This window comes from Ciona intestinalis, chromosome 13 (genome assembly GCF_000224145.3).
Source record: "Ciona intestinalis chromosome 13, KH, whole genome shotgun sequence".
Classification (NCBI taxonomy): Eukaryota; Metazoa; Chordata; class Ascidiacea; order Phlebobranchia; family Cionidae; genus Ciona; species Ciona intestinalis.
The window spans coordinates 745,453-759,234 of NC_020178.2; the positions used below are offsets into that span (position 1 = coordinate 745,453).

Below are 13,782 nucleotides of genomic sequence, written 5' to 3' on the forward strand. Positions count from 1 at the left end.
AGATAAAATTATGTAAGGTTAAAAGTTGACCTATATATTGTTACGTCATAATGGAGAAGACAATAATGGAATTTCGGCGTCGGCAAAGCAGGCAGATGCGGTTTGAAGAGGCGTTAAAATTTGGGGTAAGTTCTGTTAATTACTGTATTAGTTTTGCAGCGTAACTTTATTTTGAATGGGCCCAGGTAAATGAAGCGTCTCGGCGGCATTCGGAGGCTCAGAATCCCGGCGGAAATTTCTACTTGCCCCCGATCTTGGCAAAACGTAACGGTTTTATCCAAACATCGAAAACAAGAGCGAAAAGCATCGCGGTTATGAAGATGCCGTACTATGACTCAACAATGGAGCATTTTTCTGCGGAAAAGACAACTAAACTGCCGAATATCCAACAAAGAGACCGAAAACCATCAATTAAGGTAACGTTTATATAAGTTATATATAATAGCTAGGGTAGGGTAAGATGGGACATGTTTTTTTTTATCTTTTATTGTCCCATTTAATAGTCAGCCAAGAATATTTCAGAATTGTACCAGGAAATATAAAATTATATGAAACACGACCAGGAAATATGAGATTTACGTAGTAACGGCATCCCATCTTACCCCACAGAAATATACTTTTAACTTTAGCATAAAATCGAATCTTTTTGATGTATTTTCTTGTAGAATGGAAACCATTGGAACTTCCCATTACGTAGGGTGAGTCGGCATAATAATCGTATCATCGTGGAACACCTACGTCATAAATTGCTGCGTCAGCATGAACGTCGAATAAGCCGTGCATACGAAGGTAAAATAAATGAATGCAACTTTTTTATTCTCGCACGGTGGGCAACGACAGTCTTTGTAACACGAGTGTTCTGCTTTATTCACCTCGTGTCCGTTTCAAGTTACCACGTGTATAACTTTATGTGATTATGTTTTCTTGCGTGGCTGAAAATTTAGACAACCCATTAGTGACCACTGGGTTGGAACAATGACACTAGTTTAGTGCCTTGACTAAGGACATACGCCCACAACAGGCAAAATTTGATTGACGTCTACTCAAACATGTTTCAACTTTTGAGTACCTACATACACCACATACTGTATTGTTTGTTGTTTTTAAATATTGATTTTAAAAGTGATGAAATAGTTGAAGTAGTACTTGTTATATCGGCGGTCGTGTGGTGGTTATAGTCTTAGTTATGTTATCACCACACTTGACAGGTACTTGCTTATATACGCCGCTATTAAAGTACTGTGGGGTAAGATGGGATACCGTAAGCACATAAGCCCATATTTCCTGACCGTGTTTTTGACAATTAACAACACTATTATAAAGTCGTAGAGCTACAGTTATATAATTCTTTGTTTACTACCAAGCATGACGTTAAAAAAACTGAAAACACGTCCCATCTTACCCCCACCAACTACTTATAGCAAACAGACACATACGTTTTAAATGCCTTTAATGTTATTGACCTTAAATAAACAATCACCCTATATTTCTCCCATTTATAAAATACACATGAATTATTTCAGCCTTGAAAACATACACGTTATAACCGCTACCGTTATATACCTGTCAACACCTGAGAGTTGATCAAATATTAATTTTGCCACATAATAGCAACCTCGCTTTTGTAGTAACCACTATACAAACTGCATTTTTCTACAATGTTTGCCCTAAAACCCTTACACCTCGCTAGACGATGAGAGATACTGTTGCCACAGAGACAGACGGCTTAAAATCGTGCTAAACTACGAAAACACTTTCTTTTTATTAAAAAAAAAAAAATTCAATTTATCAAGGTTTATCTTACATTAGTTTGAAAAACTCCTTGCTTTTTAAATCCTTTGTTGTAATAAAGGCCATTGTTAAGTCACAGACAGCGATGTAATCCGAATAAAAACACGACGTATCTTTCCCAACAAAAGTCATGAAATATTAAAATAACAAATTTTGAATCTTTTGTTAATCGAACATCGAAAATATTTTGATCCTAAGGTCTATTTTAGCTTTTAAACTTTTTACATGCCACAATTTCAAGATCAAACAGCGAAAACGCACGATACCACGTTTAGTTTGACTATGAATGTAGTTTATTTATTCTCACGTGTAAGGACAACGACAGTCGTTATAACGTAGGTGTTCTGTTTCATACACTCCGTGCCTGCTTACGAGTCACCACGTATGAAACTTTGTGTGGATGATTGTTTTTTAAATGTAATGTGTAGACTGTAGATACCACGTCATATTTTTCTTACCGGTTTTTAAATTTCATTTATTTTAAATCGTTATAGAAGAAATAAAAGCAGGGTCGCCATCGCAAGGCAGTATCGTCAGCACTGATAGCTTTGATGAAGAAGCAGTCCAGTTTCTAAAGACGTATCGGCCAAGAATGCTATCTATATCTACTCTGGTATTACGTTCTAAATAATATATTCGGGGCCAATGTGTTAACTCTGGCATAAATAGCAGGTTCCATGGCTTGCCTTGCCATAGGACCTCACCCATATAGAATGAGGAACATATATTTGGTGATCGCAGTTATTGTGATCACTGTCGGTTCAGTAGCCACGCTGTTATATTGGATACTTTTACTCAAGTGGTTTTTTGCCTGGCATGATAACGAGTAACGACTGTCGTTTTGCTGCTAATTCCCTTCTCTTCGTTGTTTTAATTAATCTGCGCTGCTGTATTCGAAGAGGTAAATAAAATTAAAATCTAACTTATAATATTTTAATTGATTTATTTTTTAGAATATGAGTTCTCGTGCGACGTCCGTGGTAGCTGCCGAGAGCATTATCTTGGGAAGTTCGCGTGGCTCGTCACCGCATTTCCCGCCAGTACAGACGACGAAATATGACGAAAAGGTGACGGAACATTATCACTGAAACTGTATGAGTGAACGAATGTAACTTATTTATCCTTGCATGGCGGGGTAATTACAGTCGTTATAACACGGGTGTTCTGTTCCATACACCTCATGTTCGCTTATGAGTTACCACGTATGTAACTGCAAATTTTAACAACACATAAAAACGCTGGGTTAAAGCCTAGCTTGCCCAAGGACACGTACGCTCAAAACGGTAGCAGCGTCAAGCCACGGACCCGGAACCGCTGGACTGCAGGCAGGCGCGCCAACATTACTGCTTCTGCATTAAATGTCATTTATTACTTCAGGCACAAGAGGAGGTCATTAAAGAGAACGTAAAGTCTCCGTTTCAAAGCCGACCGTCAATATGCGTCAGTTCGGAAACCGGTTTCACTGATTGGATAGCAGTTGATGACGCAAACAATGACGTCAGACCAGATCATGACGTACCACGTCATGATGAAAATGTGACGTCACTTTTCCAGCGAAGCATGACTGATTCTGAACGTAGCGTTGCTATGCTAATACGAAAAGTTCGTCGCAGGTCAGATTTTCAATGAATGTAACTTATTTATCCTCGCGTGGCGTGGCAACGTATTGTGGCCGCTTTCAAGTTACCATGTATATAACTTTGTGGGTGACACAAACAAGCAAATGAAATTTTTCGCGTTTCCGGTCAGTATGACGTCATAATAGGGCACGCACAATGGCCATTTATACTGGACGAGTATCGACGCTACTTTTGACCATAGTGGGTACTTACACTGCTACTAAAATAACAATAACACCTGTGATGAAAAATAATTTAATGCCCACTATAAAGTATCAGCTTTTATTGTACATAAGCTTTATTAAGTGTATATAAGTGTAAAAAAACACCTAAATCTTTTTTAATAACATGAAATCAAAGCCTACTTTTGTTCATATAGTAAGAAAATACCAAAACGTAGACTTTTTGTTAAATTGTATTATAGTTATGTGTTTTAGCATACCAGTTTTACAATTTAATATAGCTTTTTCCTTGTTGTTAGGTGTCTACAAACAAGCAGAGCCAAAGTATATTGCATTCACCACATTAATCAATAAGGTTCCCTATGTTTGATGACAACTATGAGTGTAACTGTATTTAAAAAATGTCATATCACAATTTGTTAGAACTTCAAAAGTGACGCCTACATCTACATTGATTATTATGTTACAGCTCCGTTCTATCAGAGACATCCAAGTTACCTCTTGTTACTGAACCTGTCAATCATGATGATGTCATCAACCCACCCGTCAATCATGATGATGTCATCAACCCACCTGTCAATCAAACCCATATCAATTTACCAAGTGATAGCATACACAGGGAACAGCCTATAGTAGAGGATAAAGTTATTAAAGGGAATTTGGCATCACATCAAGAGACTGTTGGTAGAGGTGAATTTTCCTGTTGCAGTGAATGTGAGGTGTATGAATACACCATGTGTATCTGGTGTATAAGAAGACACCCATGTTATAACTCGACAGTGAGCATGAGGTGTATGAATACACCATGTGTGTCTGGTGTATAAGAAGACACCCATGTTATAACTGACAGTGAGCATTAGGTGTATGAATACACCATGTGTGTCTGGTGTATACCCAAACAAAATCTGTGTTATTCTATGCAGTAATGACCAATGCTAGCCCAAACCCAAGGTTCCATGTCGTGCCACGCCGTAGGAACTCACCCATATAATAATAGAATGTTATAACTCAATAACAGTAAGCATGATGTCAATCAACATATATACCTATTCATAGCCTATATTTTAAATAAGCTCTTCTGGCATGTTTTGCTAAAGAAATTTAGGCACCTCTAATGTTATGCCTATACTTCATATTTAAGATGAAGAAACACTGTTCGCTGATTGGAAAACTGCCACCAATTCAGCTTTAACCTCACGCAGAGGAAGCTTTCTTTCTGATGGTGGAAATCAACCTGATGATGTCACAATAGCCCCATTATCTCGTCAGAATACTTTCATGACAGACTCAGGAGGAACTTCTCCATTACCAATGTAATAACAAACTTCATGACTAGATTTAAATCCATAAAAATAAAAAAAAACTCAAAAATTATGTTTTATAAAGTTACATATGTGTTAACTTGTAAGCAGGCATGAGGTGTATGAAACAGAACACCCGTGTAACGACTGAAATTGCCCCGTGGGGATATATAACTTATGAATATATGATCATTCATTCATTTATTTGAAAATAATTCAAGCCATATTCTATTTTTTTAGGAGCAATGAAGAGGAGACAAAAGATGCTCCCACTCCTGCTCTTGCTCTCTCTCCTGCTCCCACTCCTGCTCACGAGGAGAGGGAAGAGGAGGATTTAGATCCAAAACTCCGAGAGCAGCAGATGCTTGAGATTTATTTAGGAAACGTATTGTTCCCATGTCCTAAGCTAAGACGCAAGGTAAAGTAATGTTCTCTATTTTAAGCTATAGGAAATTCAACAGCTCGTCTGGTATCAAACACATGGTGTATTTCTGATGTTTCATCTGCCATTCGATGAGCAGGAAATGTGCCCTGCCAGATGGCACACGCAATGATACCAGATGAGAAGTGAATATTTACATTATATCTGGTAGCTGATGTATGATCTAACATAAGCATATATCCACGTAACTATTAATTATTCCATATGTCCCTATACCTTACTATAACATTGCCAGATAATATACTCTAACATAAACCATTATAATATTTTGTACACCCATTCTCTCAGGTATCTATAAACATTACTTTTAATACATTGCTATATAATATACTATATGCTAGCATGCACTATTTACATCTAACCATATACTTACATGTACCCATTATCCCAGGTCTTCATATACTTAAGTTCATCAGGTGTTGACACCAACGTTGAAAGGCGAACATTATCGCGAACACTTCTTCTTAAACTGCGACAATTTTGCCGTGAACGACAATTAACCTTTGACCTTATTGACCCACAAGCTTGTACTGACATTCTATCTGTTTCACCACTCTATGACATCATAAAGGAAAGTGAATCTTCTATGATGGAACAAAGGATGGAATTGTTGAAGGCTTGTTATAGGGACAGTGTTGGACCTGCTTTTATGGTGAGTTTGGTCTTGTTTACCAAATATTTTGCTGCTACCATTGTTGGCGTATGTGTCATTGGGTATGACACTGAACGGCAATTTCTCCAACTCAGTTGTCACTAATGGGTTGTCTAAAATTCTAAATTGTCAGCCATGCAGAAAAAAAATAATCACCCACAAAGTAACATTCGTAGTAACCTGTAAGCTGGCACTGTTGTTGTCTTGCCTAAGTTACATTCATTCCTACTTATTTATATACAAGTAGTCTGGATGAGCAAAAAGGGCAAAGTGTGAAATCTGACCTGGATGTAAGGTCTTCTGATAAGAATGTCATCCATATAAGATAAAATAAGATGTGCAATTTGTTAGTGTTTTGTTGGCAACACGATGGAAAGTCCACCAGCCCTCCCCACCTTTCTATCAGAGGTTGATTATGACATCATAATCAAACAAATAGAAGAAGAAGTGAATGAAGCCGAGATTCAATTGTTACAAGTTGATATTTCCTCTATGACATCACAAGAAGGTATATCTTATATTTAAACTATCTTGTCTACTGTAAAATAATTTTAAAAATTTAATAATTCTAATTTATACATCCTTTTATGGGGAGGCAACAACAGTCGATATTACACAGGTGTTCTGTTTCATACACCTCGTGGCAGCTTACAAGTTACTATGTAAGTAAGTTATTTAACCTCGTGTGGCGGGGCATTGACAGTTCTTATAACACAGCACAGGTGTTTTATTTTATACACTTCGTTCGCGCTTCTGAATTATCATGTATGTAACTTTGTAATTGGTCATTTTTTATCTTTATTATCTGTACGTGTCCTTGGGCTACTGATACTTAATGGCAATTAAGCCTGAAAGTCATACCCTCTGGGCTAGAAGCAGGTGCGCTAACCACTATATCGGGATGCCACACTTATCAAATCTTATGCATGTACTTGCAGGCACTACCAGTGAAAATGATGGTAGTTCTGCTGGTAAAGTAAAGAAATCATCTTATACATCAAGTGTAAAGTCAGGTAAATATACAAAAAACTTGTGTTTAATGTTTTAAGCATCAAGCCTTGAACTTGGTATCTTCTGGTTAGGAATGACTGCTTTAACCACTGTCACACAGTACTGCTACCATTGTAGGCGTATGTGTCTTTGGGCAAGACACTTAACGTCAATTGCTTAAACCCAGTGGTCACTAATGGGTTGTCTAAATTGTCAGCCATACATTAAACTAAAAAGTAATCACTCACAAAGTACCATACTTACTTGTAACATACTTGTAAGCTGGTATGAGGTGTAGGAATCAGAACACCCATGTTATAACAACTGTCATTGCCCCGCCATGCAAGGATAAACAAGTCACATTCATTCATACACTATGCTAGGTTCTACGGTAACATTTGACATAGAGAGAGAACTTGCTGTTTCTGATGCTCGTGAAAAGTTGCGCCAGATAAATGAGCAAATGAAACTGTTCAAGGAATGGTATATGTTGGACACTAATACATTGCCAAGTTTTTACAAGTTAAAACCTTTGAGGTGATTATGGGGAAGTTATTCAGTAAAGATCATATTATAAGAAATAATGTTACTTGAACTTTTTTAAAGGGTATTACATATGTGGTTACTTGTAAGCTGGCATGAGGTGTATGAAACAGAACACCCGTGTTATCACGACTGTCATTTTCCAGCCACGCAGGGATAAAGCAAGTTACATTCATTCATTCATTCATTTATTTAAATGTACATGAATTCTACCTTTTTTGTTTTTTCCATTAGCATTGAATACAAATCTCTAAGTTCGGGTATTTCTCTCACAACCTTGCGTGATGTTGAAAAAAGAAGAAGGGAAAAACAACAATGGCGACAAGTGTATGGTAGATTGCTTGATGTTATTAACAAGGGAGGGAGTGAAGCTGTGGTGGAGGAACAGCTGCGGGGAGGTGAGTTATGTGATGGAATGTCTTTAGTTAAAAATGTAGTGTAATGATAATGATATGCTTGCTAAGTTTGGAGTCTAATTAGTATATTTTGATTATTCTAAAACAGTTAGTTTTTTAGTTTGACGGATTGGCCTTTTGTCTTTAAAATATTACCTAATATGTCTATATGATACTACAAAAGCGTATATTTTAAAGCATAGGCACCAAACCTGAGGGTTAAGGGTTCAAGGTTTGATGCTGCTACCATTGTGGGTGTATGTGTCCTTGGACACTTTACGGCATTTGCTCCAACCCAGTAGTTTTTATTATGGGTTGTTTAAATTGTCATAACTAACCCTTCATACTCAGATTTTTTTATATTTATTTTCACTTTTGTTCATATTTATTTGCTGTCAAATATTTTTTCATATTTATTTTCACAGCTGTTGAAACTGAACTGCGTTATGTTCTTTCCCTTCCTGTCTTGCGATCCAGTGATTCAACTTTCTGGTTTCAGCGAAAAATCATTGATTACCATGACAACCTAGATTCAAGCATGATTCAGCATTTTATTCCTGTTAAACCAATGACTAATCAAATTGATGATAACTCGGCAACAAAAGTTGGAAAAATAAACGAAGAATTTAAAGAAAAGGTGAGATTTTAGTCATTTTTAGATAAAAACTGACCTATTTATACGCTAAAAACAAGATGTTAGATACATTAAACCAGAGACAGAACCCAGAAATCATATTTGGTTTAGCATATTGGTACAGCAAGGGGTAATGGGCCAACTCTGGTCTTAACCCAAAATCCCATTGTGTGACATGCTGTAGGACCTCACCCTCACAGAACAGGATACAGCAAATAATTTGTTAAAAGACGCTTAGGATCAAAAACATTTTTATTACTTGGTGCATTTTTCCTAAACTTTGCTACTAAATCTAAGAGACAAAAAAAAGTTATTAGCATTGTATGTTACAGACAAGAAGTATAAGAAACATATATACATCAATTCATTAGTTTTATTTTTATTTTATAGAATCCTCCAAATTCTCCAATATTTATTAAATATATCGGGCACACGAATATTCGCAGCAGCAGCAAAAACTTTGTTAAAACACGAATAAACATCCTGTCTTTTTGTCGCTTTGTGCATTTTCTTAAGCTTTGCTATCAAAAAATAAAAGCTTTATTGTTATTATAATAATTATTTTTGTAAAGATCGGACACACTAACATACGTAGCTACCCGTTACCATGGCAACACGTGAAACATGCGTATGGGTCACATGATAAAACGGAGGAACGTGAGTGGTCACTTTACTCGGAGAGGTTAAGATTGGATTTCTATAACGTTTGCACAATGCAGATCAGGAATGCAGTGGAAAAACTTCAAATACAGGTTGTTTGTGTTGGTATGAATTATCCTTGTGTGGCCGAAAATGACAGTCGTTATAACACGGGTGTTCTGTTCCATAAACCTCGTGCCTCTTTTTGAGTTATGTAAGAATGAATGTCACTTATTTATTCTTGCGTAGGGTATGACATCCGTTTTATATCACATGTTCTTTGTTATTTTTTCCTATAGTTGTTTTAGATTTTCAATTAGTTTTAGATACTGTTGTCAATGTTTTTCTTGCTGTTAAATTTATTTGCTTGTATATTAAACGCTGTATCTCCCATTATGATAATGATGCAGTCACGAAAATTTCACGAGGAAGAGGTCCATGAACATGTGAGTGTTTTACAAAGATTGTCACGTGATTTTATTGGGAAAGATGATGTCTTGAAAAACATCAAAAGATACATACGCTCACGGAAAAACAGGTTTTAGATTAATCTAATTTTTTGTAAAGACATAAAGGTCTATCACACCCAAGTCTTCCAAGTAAATGACCAAACCAATTAAAGGTCATGTCTGCTTATCCACACACTGCAATAGCTTCAGCAACTCGACTGTGGGCACTGGAGTGGCAACCATGGATAAGTCACTCAAGTTCCCATCCACGAGGATATAAATGACCAAACCAACCAAAAGTCATGTCTGCTTATCCACACACTGCAATAGCTTCAGCAACTCGACTGTGGGCATGGGAGTGGCAAGTCAAAACATATTAAACATACTTAAACATTACAGGCTTCCATACATAGTATATGGAAACAGTGGTTCTGGTAAGACATCAGTGCTTTCCAAAGCAGCCTCATTATCAAGTGTGTGGTTAAGTGATAGACAAGATATATTGGATTCTTCATCCAATGCTGTAAAAGTAGTTTTCAGGTAACACAAAAAACAAATATTAAATACTTATTTTTGTCTGACGCATTGCACAGTTGTTGGCCCCTGTCTTTAACTCAGGTTATGGGTTCAAGGCTTATTGCTGCTACCTTTATGGTTGTATGTGTCCTTCGGCAAGACACATAGCAGCAATTACTTCAACCTGGTGGTCACTTATGGGTTGTGAAATTGTTAGTCATAAACTAACAAAATCACCCACAAAGTTACATACTTTGTAACCTGTAAGCAGGCAGGAGGTGTATGAAACAAAACACATGTGTTATAAAATAACAACTGTCATTACCTCCTCATCCAAGAATAATTACATTTATTCATTCAATATACCTTATATTATAGGAGCGTTGGAGCTACCGGCAACTCCTTGCACCCCCATTTATTCCTAGTCAGCCTGTGTGCTCAGCTGAGGACAATTTTCGCCGAAAAAGAGTCCAAAGAGTTAAATGAAGACCTGAATCTTGACTCTTCTTTTGAATTTGCGAAAATCTTTAATCTAGATTTCCTCTCAATCACAAAAAAGTTTCAGAACCTCATTAGAAGATGTGGGAGCAAAAAATGTCCTCTTCTGATCTTCCTAGATGGTTTAGATCAACTTCTAAATGAAGAGGGAGCTCTTAACATGCAGTGGTTACCGGAGAAATTACCCAAGTATACAAAGCTTATTGTTTCGGTCTCTGGAACTAAACCAACTGGAAACTCTGGAAAAAAAGCAATTTCGCGCACTCCTTCAAGAGTTGCGCTAAACGAGGTAAAAGAAGTCCGGAAAAACACAGTTTTCGAAGCTCTCTGGACTCTTTATACAAGAACAGATAACAAGGGGCAAGAAAATCCCAACTTTTTGTTTCTGAGTCCAATTTCAAGCGTAAAAGATTCTTTACATGTTGGTAATAGGTCTGCAACTGAACTGTCATGTGAAAACCTCCTAAATCATGTTTTAAAATCAAAATCCAGGACTTTAACTTCGGAGCAAATGAAGCTAGTTCTCGGAGTTTGCAAGTCATGCCCTCTTCCACTAGGTGTCTCACTCTGCGCAGAAATTTCGGCGAAATGGCACTCTTTTACACCACTTAGCGTCAGCCAAGAGCAACTTTCAGATTGTGGGGGAAATATCGAAAGTTTTGTTCATTCTTATTTCCGGATTTTGGAAGTTACTCATGGTCGCCCTTTAGTGGCCGCTACAGCCAGCTTTTTGTCTTCTTCTCTTCATGGCCTCGGAAACTCGGAGCTTCAAGATTTATTATCCTTCGATAAAAACGTGGCAAAGCAAATGACCGACCTTGTTTCTGCAGATCTGTCACCAGGTGGAGCTAAAGCTAAAGTGCAACCACAGACCAAAACGAAAATATCAAAAATTTCGGGAAAAAAGAAAAAAGTTGCTCCGAAAATTCCACCGGCCAAAGAAATAGCTAAAACTGAGGTTCCAGATATATTATGGTTCAGATTAAAGCAGGATTTACGGTTCCTACTTCAAGAGTCACTCTCAGATAAAATATTAACCTTGAAATGGAAGCACGCAGTGTATGGGAAAGTCGCTAAGTGCAGGTAAGGAAACTCTGTTTCTAAATTATTGTTTAATGTATGCAAATGAATGTTTCATACACCTTGTGCCTGTTTACAAGTTACTACATATGTAACTTTGTGGGTAATTATTTTTTGAATTTTTTTATTGTATAAAATTTAGACAACTCATAAGCGGCCACTGGGTAAGTAAAAAAAGTAAAACGTTTGTTTCGAAATACGGTAAAAAAACATAGAAACAACAAACAGGTACATTCCAATGGAGGAAAATGCGAAATATTACCACCACTTGATGGCGTGTTACTTCAGCGACGAAAATCCAACGGAATTTTCGGAAGTCACCCAAGCGCGAAATGAAAATCATTGTGACATTGGCCAACCATTGTCATGGCAACCAAAAAGGCCGCAGAATGCTGATAAAGGTTGGATAACATTTACATTAGTTTTAACATATGTCAGAGTGCCTGCAAACAAACTGGCCCGAGGTGTATAAAACAGAACACCTGTGATTTAACGACTAACGTTGCCCTGTCGGGCGAGGATAAATAAGTTACATTCTTTCATTTATAAATAGCGGGCACAAAGTGTATGAAACAGAACACCGTCTTATAACGACTGTCATTACCCTGCCATGGGAGGATATTTAACAGATTACATATATTCATGAATTTGTAGAGCAAAATGAAATGACATCAAATGGCATCTTAATGAACAAGCCAAAATCAATTGGCATCTGGCATGAAAAATACTTTGTGAGCTGTTACCCAAACATAAGTATAGTTAAAGTAATTTCTTTCTCCTAGAAAACACATGTGCCCCCCTCACACCTGTGTTCAATATAAGAAGGTTATCAGAAGCCCCTCATCACTTTGCACAGTGTAGGAACTTGGATGATATTAAGACACAGCTGCTGTTCAACTATGAATGGCTGCTTACAAAGATAAGAGCTACTTCTTATGAGGTAGTAACTAATAATCACATGTGATGACACTTCACTTATATTTTTTAAAAAGAATGCAATATTCATGTATAGACACCTAACAACAGGGTAAAATTTGGTGGGACATTGTTAAATTACAGTTACACTTATAGCTGTCAAACATAGGGAACCTCATTGATTAATGTGGTGAATGCAATATAATTTGTTTCTGCTTGTTTGTATAGACACCTAACAGCAGGGTAAAATCTGATATGACATTGTTAAAATACAGTTACACTCCTAGTTGTCAAACATAGGGAATCCATTGATTAATGTGGTGAATGCAATATACTTTGGCTCTTGTTTTTAAAGACACCTACAGCAGAGTTAAATGTTTGTTACAGGTGCTTTTATGATGTCAGCCTATTACCGAACATAAATGTTACTTCTATGCACTTTTTATTTGCTAATCATACTTATAATGTATCTATGTTTTGAGGTAAATGTTATTTTTATGCAGGCCTTAATGATGGAGATAGGACGTGTTTTACGAGATCATCCGAACGATCCTGATGTTCGTCTTCTATCCTCCGTGTTCCATCTTTCTCGTCCCGTCTTAACCTCGGACCCATGCCAACTTGCCTCGCAGCTCATTGGTCGACTGCATTCTGTAATTAAAAAGGATAAACCAATCGCGAGGCTGGATCCAAGAAAGTACCCGTTTTCAAGGTTGATTTAACCTAATGGAACATTATGTGTTATCCAAACTGTTAGTCATAGATTAAAAAAACCACTTACAAAGTTACCTACGTGGTAACTCATGAGCGGGCACAAAGTGTATGAAACAGAACACCCGTGTTATAACGACTGGCTTTTCGTCACTCAAAAACACAAATTCATACATAGAAATAATTTAATTTGACAGGAAACTGTTATTTCAATGTCGTCGTTCATCGATTCCTGTCCTTGTTCCATCGGGGAGCTGTCTAGCGACACCAAGTGACGTGCTATATGATCTCCATGCTGGTCACTCTGATGTCATAACCGCGATTGTTCTAACTACTGACGGACATAAACTGTTGACTGCTTCGAAAGATGGGACTTTAAAAGTAAGTTTGCAAATAGCTTTTAAATATGAACATGAGTGCCCATA

General features: G+C 37.1%; 2 protein-coding genes across 3 annotated transcripts in view; one reads left to right on the plus strand and one right to left on the minus strand.

The window, feature by feature from the left end:
- LOC101242471 overlaps positions 1-13,782 on the minus strand; it is a 357,398-nt gene that overhangs the window by 175,755 nt on the left and 167,861 nt on the right. The window lies entirely within an intron of this gene.
- LOC100177451 overlaps positions 1-13,782 on the plus strand; it is a 22,136-nt gene continuing 8,354 nt past the window's right edge. Inside the window, exons 1-23 of the mRNA XM_018814574.2 lie at positions 1-125; positions 186-416; positions 666-789; positions 2,286-2,404; positions 2,745-2,858; positions 3,169-3,404; positions 4,062-4,282; positions 4,734-4,905; positions 5,134-5,311; positions 5,727-5,987; positions 6,339-6,495; positions 6,926-7,000; positions 7,361-7,514; positions 7,755-7,918; positions 8,341-8,552; positions 9,122-9,301; positions 9,599-9,726; positions 10,037-10,177; positions 10,532-11,734; positions 11,960-12,132; positions 12,514-12,671; positions 13,150-13,358; positions 13,555-13,738. Of these exons, the coding sequence (XP_018670119.1) occupies positions 51-125; positions 186-416; positions 666-789; positions 2,286-2,404; positions 2,745-2,858; positions 3,169-3,404; positions 4,062-4,282; positions 4,734-4,905; positions 5,134-5,311; positions 5,727-5,987; positions 6,339-6,495; positions 6,926-7,000; positions 7,361-7,514; positions 7,755-7,918; positions 8,341-8,552; positions 9,122-9,301; positions 9,599-9,726; positions 10,037-10,177; positions 10,532-11,734; positions 11,960-12,132; positions 12,514-12,671; positions 13,150-13,358; positions 13,555-13,738 (4,869 nt within the window). The 5' untranslated portion in view covers positions 1-50. The remainder of the gene's footprint in view (positions 126-185; positions 417-665; positions 790-2,285; positions 2,405-2,744; positions 2,859-3,168; positions 3,405-4,061; positions 4,283-4,733; positions 4,906-5,133; positions 5,312-5,726; positions 5,988-6,338; positions 6,496-6,925; positions 7,001-7,360; positions 7,515-7,754; positions 7,919-8,340; positions 8,553-9,121; positions 9,302-9,598; positions 9,727-10,036; positions 10,178-10,531; positions 11,735-11,959; positions 12,133-12,513; positions 12,672-13,149; positions 13,359-13,554; positions 13,739-13,782) is intronic.